The 14,134-nt window shown below is 38.4% G+C and overlaps 1 protein-coding gene across 2 annotated transcripts in view; it reads left to right on the forward strand.

Annotated features, from left to right (window-relative positions):
- LOC102856454 (S-phase kinase-associated protein 1-like) overlaps positions 1–12,765 on the forward strand; it is a 23,417-nt gene extending 10,652 nt beyond the window's left edge. The window contains exons 3-5 of one of the 2 annotated variants that reach the window (XM_006888067.1): positions 9,375–9,518; positions 11,413–11,553; positions 12,379–12,765. In XM_006888067.1, the coding sequence (XP_006888129.1) occupies positions 9,375–9,518; positions 11,413–11,553; positions 12,379–12,414 (321 nt within the window). In that variant the 3' untranslated portion in view covers positions 12,415–12,765. Of the gene's footprint in view, positions 1–9,374; positions 9,519–11,412; positions 11,699–12,378 lie in introns of those variants that run through there. The other variant, XM_006888066.1, reaches the window with a different exon arrangement.
- The last annotated feature ends 1,369 nt before the right edge of the window (positions 12,766–14,134 follow it).

Raw genomic sequence — 14,134 nt, forward strand, 5'->3', positions numbered from 1 at the left:
GAGGGTGTTGCTTTCAGGTTTACTGGGGGAGAGGGTGGCAGAAGGTGGCCTAGATAACATTCTCTGGATACCCTAGGCATTCTTTTTTTTTTTCTCCTCCTTCTCCTCCCAGGGGTCAGATGGCACAATCTGGGGACTGAGGAGCTCACCCTGAGGGCCATGACGGCTCGCCCCAAGCTAGGGGCCGAGGGCAGCCCGCCCCGGGCAGAGGGCCGCATCACTTGTAATTTTTTAATACAAATATTCTAGTGACTAGTCTCTCACTACTTGATTTAATATGTAAACATAACAGTCAACATTTCAGTTAGCAACTGAATGCCTAACTAGTGTGCCACCAAGGCTCCTAAACAGAGTGAAGTATCATTCAACTAAATTCTTTAAGAACTTTTAAGTACAGAGTAAATGCTAAGTTCTAGAGTAGATTGGTTGAGTTATGTGTACCAGTGTCGATAATGTATAAAATCTGTGCCTACATTTTGAATAGCTATCAGCCTTTGAAAAAAATAGCCCTCTCACCATGATGAACTTGAGTCACCAGTACTTAGATTTATCTTAGTGGTTAAAGTCAGCAAGAGTAGGGGGATATATAGCACTTTGTCCCCATCTGTTCTAATCCTGACTTCAGGTCATCATTAGTTTTTTGTAATACAGATACTAGGAGATATTTTTTCCCATTCTTAAACAAGGTAACAGGTAATATCTTCATTGTCTTTCCTAGTTTTGCATTTTTTTAAAACCCTACGTAGTATGATTATAAATCGATAAATACAGATTCTCTTCCTATCTGAAAGTAGAGCATTTCAGTGAAACTTTATTGTAGTTTGACATACAAAGTGAAGAAACAGTACCATCAATTTATATTGAAAGAATTTTGAGTGGTCCTAGACCTAGAAATAACCAAATTGGATAACCCTAGATGTGGTAAAAGTAGGAATTTAAAAAATATACTGCTAATATGGTGTGTAAATGTGTGTACAGTGGAAAAAGTTCTTGATGACATGACTCTGGGGCTGCATGCTGCCTCTAACAGTTTGATGCAGAACAAACAATGATCTTTAGTTTATTTAGCTTTTTACATTTTTGGTAAAAGCAAAAATTCTCTTCCAACTTCTTTTGGATAGCAAAACCAAGTACGAACATAAGAGCAAGGCCAGCATAGCTTTGTATTGTTTATTTAACCCAGTATGCATATTTGAAATATGTGACCTTTGCATTAGCACAATTAAATTACTAAAATGCAACATCAGTGTGTTTAACAAAATAGGAAAGGGTTTTTTTTTTGTCTGTTGAATGAGAATATTCCTCAAAGAGCTGAGAACACAGATGTCTTTTTGTTTGATGACCTTAGTGTGTTCAGCATCATTAGCTCTCCACACTGAGTAAGATGACTTCATTATTTCAGGGCACAGGCCAGGTGGCCTAGTGGTAAGAAACTGCTTTACAGTCCCAAAAGACACAGTTAAAATCAGTTTCTTCATAGGAGAATGGACCTATGTGTGTTACTGCCTCTGAAAACCCACTGGAGGGTCAGCTGTTTGTTGGTTCTGACTTTATAGCACATAACCATAATGTCGGAAGAAACACCATCTATTTCCAAATTGGGAAGATGACTTAACGCTGTTCTGTGCTGTCAAGTAGACTGTGACTCATTGCGACCCTATGCACAGTAACTCTGAACCCTGTTCTTTCTTGAGCCAATCTGTCTCCAGCACACCTGTTACTGTATCAGCCATTTCATCCTGGGTCTTCTCTCTTGTGCTGGTCCTCCTCCTTTCCAAGCTTCATGGTCCTCCTCCAAGGATTGGTACCTCCTGGTAATATGTCCAGACTATAACACGGAGCTTCAAAGTCCTTGCCTCCAAACAGCAACTTAGTTTTACTCTCTTCAGGACAAACTGATTTGTTTCTTGGCAGGCCATGGTATATTCATTTCTCTACTCCTGCACCACATCTCAAAAGACATTGATTGATCTTTTGTCATCCTTAGTCATTGTCCAGCTCTCTGATACTTAGCACGTAATTGCGAAGACCATGGCCTGCATCAGGTGCACCTGAGTTTCTAGAGTGACATCATTGCTTGTTAGCACTCTGGAGAGATCCCTGATAGTAGAGTTTCCTAGCGCAGTTTATATTTTTATTTCAAAGGGCAGTTAGGGAAGACCAAGCAAGGTATTATAATGAAATGTGCAAAGAGCAGGAATCAGAAAATGAAAAGGGCTGAACTTGCTCAGCATTTCTTATGCTGAAGGAATTGAAAAACAAATTCAAGCCACAAGTGGCAGTACTCAAGGATGCTTTGGGCAGAATGTTAAATGAGCCAAGAAGCAATAAAAGAAGATAGAAAGAGTATACAGAGTGACTATACCAGAAGGAATTGGCTGACACAGAAGAATTTAATGAAACAACATATGGACAAGAGCTTGTGATCAAGGAAGAAGTTCAAGCTGCTCTGAAAGAGTTGCCAAAAAACAAGGCTTCAGGAATTAATAGCATGCCAATTGACATATTTCAACAAACACACTGCCCTGGATGTGCTCACTAAGTTGTGCCAAGAAACCTAGAGGACAGCCACCTGGCCAACTGACTGGAAGAGAGTGATATTTGTTCCCATTCCAAAGAAAGGTAACCCGACAGAATGCTGAAATTATCGAACAATATCTTTAATATCAAATGCAAGCAAGATTTTGCTGAAATTATCCAAAAACAACTAGAGCAGCACATCAACAGAGACCTGCCAGATGTGCAGGCTGAGTTTAAAAGAGCCGTGGTACTAGAGATACAGCTAATGTTAGATGGATCTTGGCTGAAAGCAGGGAATACCAGAGAAATGTATATCGGTGTTTCATTGACTATGCAAAGGCATTTGACTGTGTGGATCACAACAAACTGTGGCTGACTATGAAGAACAGGAATCCCAGAACATTTGATTGCGCTTATTTGAAACCTATACTTGGACCAAGCAGCAGTCATCAGAACAGAGTAAGGAGACACTGGAGACACTGCATGGTTCAAAATCAGGAAGGATGTCCACCAGGGGTGTATTCTGTCTCCATACCTTTTCAAATATGTATGCAGAACAGATCATCCGGGACGCTGAGCTATGAGGAGTATGCGGCATCAGGATTGAAGGAAGATTAATCCTCATCCTGCTATGTAGATTACCCTGCTTGCTGAAACTGAGGAGGACCTGAAGCACTTGAGAAGGTCACGGACTGCAGCCTTCAATATGAATTGAAGCTCAAAATGAAGAAAACGATTCTTTATTTTCATGGCAAGAGTCCAGAATAAGAGCTGCATAGTAATGGGGACTGGGAGGGATGATTGCTTTTCTCTTTGAAAAAAATTGTTATACAAACTAGAGGGAGGGTTAGGCATAGAGGAAAATGTGCAACAATGTATGAATGAGAATACATAGTCTGTAAACTTTCATTAAAACAAGATTCTCACCACTGGGCCAATAGGCAGCATCATTATCAATGGTGAAAAGATCAAGATTAACAGTTTCAGTTTGCTCAACACTCTTGGTACCAGCATCCAGGAAATCTAGAGACTAATTGCATTGGGAAAGTCAGCTGTCAGGGATCTCTCCAGAGTACTGAAGAGCAACATCAGGCTGGAGACTAAGGTGCGCCTGATCCAGCCCGTAGTCTTTGCAGTTGTGTTATATGTTTCAGAGACAGGATGCATCTCTGACTTATTCCTTTTTCTGACTTTAAACCAAACAATGCAATATTTCCTTGCTCCATTTGGAGGACTGCTTCCTGGTCTAAGTATAGGTTTCACAGAAGCACATCAAGTATTTTGACATTGCTGTTTTTTAAGGTTAGCCACAATTTGTTGTGATCCACACTGTCAGATGCCTTTGCATAGTCAATGAAACAGACATTTTTCTGGTACTCTGTCCTCAGGAAAGATCCATCTAACATACACTATGATGTCCCTATTGTTATGGTCTCTTCTAAGCCCAGCTTGTATTTCTGTTGATGTTCTCGTTTTTGGATAATCTTTAGCAAGATTTTGCTTGTGTGTGATCCTGTTCTATAATTTACCCAGTCTGTGGTATCCACTCTTTTTGGAAGAGGAATAAATATGGACCAGTTGGCCCGGTAGTTGTCCTCCAGATTTTTTGGCACAACTTAGTGAGCAAGTCCAGGGGAGTATGTATTTATTGAAGTATGTCCATTGATATGCCGTCAGTTCCTGGAGACTTAATTTTTGTCAGTTCTTCAGAAAAGCTTGAATTTCCTCCTTTATCACCATTATCTCTTTATCTACTTTGCATTTCTACTATTCTAACTAGACTTTGGATATGGACCCAGTTGCACTCTTCAGAGATTTTCAGTAGTCACCATATACAATTTCACTCTATACTTTGTCCTGAGAACTTGACGACTGTTTGAAATTCCAGCTACCTTGCGTGTTTTTTCGTACTGACATTATCAGTCTTACCAGTCTATCTGCTACTTTTTAAGTCTCTCTAGACTAGCTACTTCTCTAAACCTGGACATTTTTCTATCTGTTGCTAGTCATGCCTTTTTTCTGTTTTCCTGTATTTCTATTAGGCATTTTTTAGTAGACATTTAGATACATTTTTCTTTTTGATTGTCTTAGGTCATTCATGGTATTTTGTTTCTGAAGCTTTAACATTTTATCTAGGTACATCCCATTTATTCTGATTCTGGACACTGTTTTGGAGGTACATGGTATGTTTTATACTAATATAAAATGTTTCTAGGAGAACTTGCTTTTGTTTGAATGCCAAGCACTTTCTTAGGGGTAGGATTGTAAAGTTTGCATTCTGAATTCATTCTGAATGAAATAGACAATGTAAGAAATAAATCACATGGAAAAGTTAATGGAGACTGAGGAAGGGAAAAGGGAGGATTGTAAATGTAAGGTACTGTTGAATGCAGTATGACTCATAGCAACCCTGTGAACAGACCTGAATTCAGTTCTATCCTGTGCCATTTTGATCATCTCAGACACACTTGAGCTCATTGCTGCTGTCACTGTCAATCCATTTTATTGAGGATCTTCCTTTCAATAACCTTCCAAGCATGATGACCCCTTCCAAAGAATAGCTTCACTTAACATCACTAAAGTATGAAATATGGAGCTTCATTTTTGCCTCCAACGGGCAAATGAAGAGTTAACTATTTTAAAAAACAAAAGTGGATTGGAAATACCTTACTGAGAAAGTGATTTTTGAGCAGAGGTCTGAATGTGTGGGGGTAAGAGAATTCTGAGCTAAAGAGAGCAAGTGAAAATGACTCTTAGGAGAGCATTCTCTTACATGTCCTCAGTAAAGGTTGGGTGACTAGAACATAACCTACAAAGAGGGTAGTAGCTGAGATCAGAGTTAATGGGCTGAATGATATAATGCAGAAGGCTTCTGGTGTGTGTGATATTACTTATGAATAAACTGTTAATTTTATTAAATATTTCATAATTGAATGATCTGAAAGTATAAGATCATCTCCTGTCCTCCTCCTGTGTTGTATCACTTGACCAGTGCTGCTGTTTGTTGTCACTAAGTCCGTTCTGACAATTGGCATCCCTCTGTGTGTAGAATATAACTGCTCCATAGTTTTCAGGACCTTCAGGCATATTGCCAGACCTGTGTTCTGAGGGGTGGGTCTTCTGAGGGGGATCAAACTGCCAGCCTTTTGACTAGTAGTCAAGTGCTTAGCCTTTTATGCCAGAAAGGGACCCCTATCTGACCAGTAACAACCCCACCCATTCCCCATAAATCAGTCATTAATTTCTTTTATTTTTCTAGGTTTCTTTATGCTTAATATGCAGATACATAAAAGAGCTCTCTGGTGGTGTATTCTATACAGAGTTGAGCTGCTAACTTGAAGGCCATGCCTCTGTGATAGTTAGAATTCACCAGTGACTTACAGGAAGAAAGTTGAGCAGTCTTCTCCCATATGATTTACACCTTGGGAAACCCAATGGAGGGTCAGTTTCGACTTGATTCTAACTTGATGGCAGTTAGTTTATTTTTTTTTAAATTTTATTTTATTATTTTTGTGTGAGTATACCATCAAATCAGATCTGACTGGCACAGGAGGAGATTGTCCCTCCTTCCCCGGCAGAGCATCTGGTGGATTTGAACCGTGCACCTCTGGGATTGTAGTTGCAGCTCCTTACCACTAGGCCACCAGAGCTCCCCTGGCAGTTAATTTATTATAAATTGATCATTATACTAGTAACATAATTAAGACTTTATGCTTTGCTTTTCCTTGTAGCATGAAGGGACAGTCACTGCTGACTTGAAATGCCCAAAGGTGCCACTCTCTGCAAAGGGGATGCTGCTTCAAATGTAGCTGTGTATAGTGGTCAGTGTGCCTAGTGAGAGACAAGGGCTCTGGTCAGAGGTGGTTCCCCCACTTATCCAGGGGTGACTGCAGGCCTCGCTCTGGACGGTCCACTTACTTGGAGGAAAACTTGACTGTAGCGTCCATGCCAGATACAAAAAGGTGCTGGACAGAGATAAGTAGACCTTGGATGGGTTGTGGGGGATGATGCCAACCACCAGGTGGGTGGTGGTGGTAGAGGATAGTTACTTCACTGATTTCCTGGAAGCCACAAGGGGACAAAGGGAATTAATTGTACCTTTCTGTAATGTGCATATTAACAAGTCCTTGTTTCCATACTGAGTGCACATCTATTCAAAATGGTCTTACTGTGCAGTTTAAGTTGTATATTCCTTCAGTTTCTTTATTGTGTTTTCAGTTCCGTCATTCAGTCCATGTTTGAAGTACTTCTTTGTCTTTCCTGTTTAGACTTAGGGATCCAGAATTATCATCTATTTCTTCTGTTACCTTTGTTTTCTGGTGTCTTTGTTGAAGAGGGTCTAAACTGTCAACTCTCTAATCTGCCATCTTACTTGGAAGCCATCCACATGAATCCTGTAACCAGTGTTGATTTTCTTTTCCCATGTTGGCACATAGTCTACTAGTTGATCACTTTTCTGAAACTTTGACATGTTCATTATTCATCTAGGGAGCTCTGTTGGTGTAGTCTCTTTGGCATTAGCTCTGCTAACCAAAGAGTAACATCTCCCTGACAGTTTGAATCCACCAGTGAGACTCAGAGGGAAAAAGATGGCCAGTCTCCTCTCGCACAATTTACAACTTTCCTAAAACCTTAGAGGGTCGGCTATGACATTCATTTTAATTTTGACATAACTATATAATATTTGGACTTTCTGCTTTGCTTTTACACTGAATATTCTTTTGCACTTCTCTGGGGATATTTAGAAATGCTCTGTTATAATGTATGTACATATGCAACTTCACTTGACAGTGCTGGTAGATTGGGTTTGTTAAAACTTCCATTTGTGTGGCTCCACAGTCAACACTCTTGGTACCAGCAGCCAGGAAATTAAAAGATGAATTGCATTGGGAAAGTCCACCATGATTTCACTCTGGAGACTGAGGTGCACCTGATCCAGGCCATGATCTTTACAATTACGTGCAATGCATCAAAAAGCTGGGCAATGATTAGGGATGATAGGAGAATTGAAGCCTTTACACTATGGTGCTGAAGAAGAGTATTGAATATTCCATCAACTGCAAGGAGAATAAACAGGTTTGTCCTGGAGAGGATGGAGCCAGGCTGCTCCTTGGAGGCAAGGATTCTGAAGCTCCATCTGACATACTTTGGACGTGTTGCAAGGAGGGACCAGTCCTTGAAGGAGGACATCAAACTAGGGAGGATGAAGGGACAGCACAAGAAATTAAGACCTTGGGTGAAATGGATTGACTCAGTGACTTGAGTAACAGATAATTGTGTCGGAGACAATAAGGTTGGCTCAGGGTTCAGAGCTGTTTGTACATAGGGTCACTGAGTTGCAGGTAATTTGATGGCACCTAACATCAACTGTAGAAGAGTGACTGGTGGTACCAAAGAAGTTGATTATGGATCCAAGCAAGATAAAATCTCTAATAATTTCAATCTTTTCACCATATATCATGATGTCTCCCACAGACGCACTGGTAAGAATCTTTGTCTTCCTTGCTGTTAAGATGCAATCCTATTTTTAAAAAAGATATAATCCGTAAGGAGATGCATGATACATTGCTTTGGGCAAGTCCACTGTTGGGAATTTCTACAAAATACTAGAGAGCACTGACGTTGGAAGAATAAGGTGCGCCTGACTCAGGCCATGGTCTTTTTAGTTACTTGCTATACATCTGAGAGTAAGGATGTTAAAAGAATTGATGCCTTTGAGTTGTGTTGGTGAATATCCCATGGTCTGCAAAAAAAGCACAGGTTTGCCTTGGAAAAGATGCAGCTGGAGTGTTCCTTGGAGATGCAGGGATGACAAAGCTTTGTTTTTCATACTTTTGGACATAGTGCTGGGAGAGGCAGTTCCTTTGAAAATGCTTGGAAGGTTGGAGGGGCAGCAAAAGAAAGGAAGACCCTCACTGAGATGGATTGACCCAAAGACGCAGCAATGGGCTCAAGTATTAGTGATAGTGAGGATGGTAACAGGATAGGACGAGAGAGCACTCTGGTGGCATAGTCTCTAGGGGGTTTGCCTGTGATGCTTCTGATGGTTTGAGTGCACCAGTAACTCCACAGGAGAAAGTTGGACATTCCCCTCCTGTTCAGTTTACAACCTCTGAAAATCCTCTGAAAAGTCAACTAGCTATTAGTTGATTCAGACTCCATGACATGACATTGAGGGTTTTTAGAGGACAGAAATTCATGTTTCCATCACACTATTGCCAACTAGTAATATAAAAATCTTGATTTGCTTTTGGGATCACTCTAAAATAGTACATGTAAATGTATTTAGATACACTATTTGAATATAAAACAGTATATTCAGCACTCTCAGTCTCATTAGTAATCAGACAGACTAATACACTGATTATTAATGAAACTGAGGGAGCTCTGAATGGTTTAGTGGTAAGGAATTGCACTGCCTACCCAAAGGTACATGAATCTGTCATCTCTTCCTAGGGAGAAAGATGAACAGTTTCTTCCCATGCAGTTTACTGCATTACTGAATTATCTGTTCATATGTTTTTTCCTAGTGTTTTTTTTTAAACGTTTGTATTCTGAAAGCTAATCTAGTTTGCGTATTCTAGATATCTTCTAGTGAGTTTTCTTTATAACTTTATTCTTGCATAGATTTTTAATGAATCTAGTATTATCATTTGTGATTTACTAAGATCTTCTACCTTATAGGATTGTAAAGATTTCTTCAAGCTTCATTTTTGCTTTTCAAATTTGTCTGCTAACTTACTGCTTAAGGCAATCTTTAGCCAGTTCTTAACTAATTTGTGGGAATAACCTGATCAGCAGTAGAACGGATATATTATGATATGCTACAAAGAAGTGAATTTTTGTTGTTGCAGGTCATTCAGTGGTGCACTCACCACAAAGATGACCCACCTCCTCCTGAGGATGATGAGAACAAAGAAAAGAGAACAGATGACATCCCCGTTTGGGACCAAGAATTCTTGAAAGTTGACCAGGGAACACTTTTTGAACTTATTCTGGTATATTTTTGGTATATACTATTCTGATAAATTATAAGGTGTATGTCCCAGAGTCTTTAACACTTCTTATGTTAAATTTATTGATAATGCAATGTAGCACTCATTGAATTCAAATCCCTATATTTGTATCACAAAGTGACTTTTACCTAAATACCTATGAAAGGCAGATTATAAAATCAGATTATAAAAGCAAGATTCAACTATGCTGTTAAAAGACATCTACTTGAAATATAAAGACACAAGTCTGAAGAATGGGAAAGGTACATACACTGTGTTAACATTAAAGGAGCACTAGTGGCTTAGTGGTTAAGCATTGAGCTTCACTGAAAGGTCAGTGGAACCTGCCAGAAGCTCTCTAGTTATCTGTTCCCATAGAAATTACAGTCCAAGAAACCCTATTGATTGGAGCTATTCTCTAGAATTGCTGTGAGTCAGAATTGACTTTACAGCACATAAAAAGATGCTAACACTAACCAAAGAAAGCTGGAGACTATAGACTCTTGCAAGGGGTAGAAGGCCACTTTCATAATGTTAAGGGAACAAGGTGGAACTCGAGAAATAGCTCCATCATCATAGAGATTTTAATTAGCATCTCTATAATTTATATAAGTAGTTAGATCATACTAAAGCTGTAGAAGACAAAGTTAAACAATGACCAACTTGTCTTGACATTTATAGAACACAATACTAATGGCATTAGAATACTTGAATTAAGTGTATACTACATAGATAGATTATGTTCTAGGTCATCAAAGGGGTCTCACATTTATAAGAATTTAAACAAGGGAGCTCTGGTGGCCTAGTGGCAAGAAGCTGCACAGTTGGAATCCACCAGATGTTCTGCTGGAGAAAGAGGGGAAAGCTGTGCCACTCAGATCTGATTTGACAGTACACAAGAAATGAAATAAACTTATTAAATAAATTTTATTAATAAAAGAATTGGCGGCGAGGCGGTGGGGTTCTGCGCTCGACCTTCTGTGCTCTGGCCGATGGGGTTGGCTTGCTAACCCAGGTTCCCCTCGGCGCACCCCCCCCCCCTTTATTTTGGGGCACTCTGGTGGCCTAGTGACAAGAAGCTGCACTGCAATCCCAGAGGCATATGGTTCGAATCCACCAGATGCTCTGCTGGGAAAAGAGGGACAATCTCCTGTACCAGTCAGATCTGATTTGATGATACAGACACACAAAATAATAACAAAATAAAAATTTAAAAAAATTAAAAAAATTTAAAAATACAAAGTATGTATTTTGGACCACAGTGAAAATCTAACATAAAATTTAAAATGAGAAGTCATTAACATAAAAATAACCGAAAACTTGCTGATGTTTGAAAACAACATATTTGTAGCATTTAATGGAAATAAAAACAACTCCTCAAAATCTGTGTATACGCTAAAATAGTAAATTAAAATAGTATTTAATTAAAATTAGGAATTAAAATAGTACTTAGAAAGCACTGAACATACCTATATTAGAAAAGGTCTCAAATGATCTAAACTCAATTTTAAGAAACTGTTAAACTCAAGCATAGAAAAGGAAATAAAGAACAGAAGCCAATAAAATAGAAAATAAGAAAACCAATGAAACAAAAACTAGTTCTCTGGGAAGCACTTTATCTGTTTCTATTTTGAACTCAGCATGAATGAATGATTTTTGCTTTGACGTGTGCTTGTCCCCTACCCTCACACTTCCTCAAATCACCAGATTGTGCTGCCTTAAGCAGACACAGATGAACACAAAAATCCCTTTCATAGGAGAGCTTTTATCTGATTTATAATCCTTTTAATTTCTTAAAATTAACTCACATTTTCGGTTTAATTAGGTAGGATTTTCAGTCACTTTGATTTCATTTTTAAGCATCAGATATACTTGAATAAAAACTTTTACTTGACAGGCTGCAAACTACTTAGACATCAAAGGTTTGCTTGATGTTACATGCAAGACTGTTGCCAATATGATCAAGGGGAAAACTCCTGAGGAGATTCGCAAGACTTTCAATATTAAAAATGACTTCACCGAAGAGGAAGAAGCCCAGGTAGGTAGCTCACAGCTTGTCCTTGATCATGCTAAAAACATTTCAACCCATTTAACATGCTAGGAGACGTGGTCTTTATCAAGAACTCTTGACCTTCAAAGATGAATAGTCAGTATCTTCTGTGTCATAAATATAATCTTAGTCTGTCTGGGCTCTAGTGGTGAGAACCTGCACTGCAATCCCAAAGGCATGTGGTTTGAATCCACCAGAAAAGGATGGGCAGTTTCCTCTCCTCCCCTTTGATTTACTGCCTCCAAAAACTTGGTGGAGCTTCAACTGTGGGTCATTTTCAACTCGATGGCCCCTAACAACAGTAGTCTGGTTTTGAGTGTAAATGTTTTACTCGTATTTGGGGGGTTTTAATAGTTCCCCAAAAAGTTTTCAATCAAAGGAGCCTGTTAGATATGAAATCACTTAGCAGTTAGAAATTTTGCCATTTGGTTATATTGATACATACTTGATTTTGGTAAAGCAGGCATATGGGTTGACCTGTACTGGGACACCTCAAAGCATTAGTGAATGGGAGAAAATGAATCAATAGATCAGAATGATTTTGTTGACACACTACAGACTAAAAGTATGTGAAAAAGCTATTCGGTTGTTCTCTGGGGTTTGGTGACTAAAGTTGTAATGGCCAATTAGCACCTCTACTTTTCACCAGGACAGAATAAAAACCTGAAATAGACTTTGATAGGGCACCTGAAAATGCCTTTTTAATGTATTATTTTTCCAGTTTTTCCTGACTCAACTCAGACTGCTAATGAGTCATTCAAATCTTAATAGGCCATTCAGGTTAAAATATTTTCTTGTATTTCTGTTTTTCAGGTACGCAAAGAAAACCAGTGGTGTGAAGAGAAGTGAAATGTTGTGCCTGACACTGTAACACTGTAAGGATTATTCCAAATACTAGTTGCACTGCTCTGTTTATAATTGTTAATATTAGACAAACAATAGACAAATGCAGCAGCAAATCAATTGTATTAGCAGAATATTGTCCGTATTGCATGTGTAGTTTGAGTACAGATTTCAAAACCTATAGTTGAGTTTGTTCTAGTGTGATCAAACTTGTTCCTTCTTTGCTTTGAAAATAAAACCGAACTGTGAGTTCTCCATAGAAAGTGGCATTTTGGATTTCCCCTCGTTTTTGTAAAGCAATTTCTGCCTAGTTTTAGTTAGCAATCTTTGAGAAGTTGGCATTGTAAATAAAACAACAAAAGTTTCTGAGAGAGAATTAGCAAGGTGTTACCTTTATTCATGAGTTAGAAGCTGTAAAAGGGCTACTTGAGATCACGATCCTAGTTGGCTTTATTGGGATTGTCTTCTAGCTCCAAAGAATCAAGGAATATTACCAGTAAGGGTTAGTCTGTATGTCGCAGGTCTCCTTTAATTTAATCCTAGCACTTGTGATATCAGTCTTCTTAGCATTTTGGCTAGAGACTTAGAGTGACAACCCGATTTGTGTGTGTTTTCAGGGAGAAATGTAACCTAGGCAGTTTGTTAGCTTTTCAATTAAAAAAAGACACTTAACTCATGTGGTATGTCATCTTTTTCTAATCAGTGTTCTCATGTGGGAAAAACTATTCACACTACTTGCATGTTAAAGACTTAACATTAAAATGTGTTAAAAAACCTAGACAGCATCTATCATGAATGCAAGATACTGTCAATAAAATGTAAGTTACATATTGTTGTTAATAAGTTACACAGTAGGTAGTAAATGGTTTGTTTTTGGGAACTTAACATGTGTCTCCACTTCTACACCTTAAATTATGTATCTTTAAAGAGCAGGTAGTTCACGTTTTAGCTCACTAAGAGGCTGCTGACAACAGTTGGGTACCTAACAGACTTCTCTCATTGTTACCATTTACATGGTTATCTGAGGCCAACTCTTCAGTTCTTAGCTGCTGTACTGCAGGCACACAAAACTGCTACTATTGTTTCTTGCTTCCCACTTAGTGTGAAATGACATTTTCTTGATGAATTAGGAATTTTTGTTTTTTTGTTTTTTTTTTCTATAATTATATTTTATTAATTTTTATGGAATTTTTGTTTTTTATGTTCTTTTTCTTTCCATTGCCATTTTCTGTATTTATATGTAATCTTACTGTATTCTTTTCACACTTGGAGCTTTTCTTGTCCAAATTATCACTAAGAGTAGGGTTGATTTATTTTGCCCTTTACTTGTCTAGAATTCACCTTTTAAATAAAACCCCATGTACTGTCTCACATTAAATCCCATTCTTTTCCTTTTTACTATAATTTGAGTGAATTCCTACAAAGAAAATAAATTTTCTATTTAACCATTCATACACATTTCGTTTTATGATGTTATAATGCCCATAATGTTACTATACTTTTCTCTTTTCGACTCTTAATTTCATTAATTCTTCTGTTTTGCCCCTTCCTGCTTTCTAAACTTTATCTCTTGAGTAAATCCTAACATTTTTATTTTTGTGTAGTTGATCATTAAGGAGTAAATGCCTCCCTGATGGTAATATTTGCCTTTAAACTTATCCCTTGATGGCTAAAAGCCACAGGAGTTAGGTTTAAAGGGAGAGTTAGGTCTTAGGGGTGCTACCAG

Source organism: Elephantulus edwardii, unplaced genomic scaffold, assembly GCF_000299155.1.
Source record: "Elephantulus edwardii isolate Elephantulus edwardi_28Jun2011 unplaced genomic scaffold, EleEdw1.0 scaffold00064, whole genome shotgun sequence".
Classification (NCBI taxonomy): domain Eukaryota; kingdom Metazoa; phylum Chordata; class Mammalia; order Macroscelidea; family Macroscelididae; genus Elephantulus; species Elephantulus edwardii.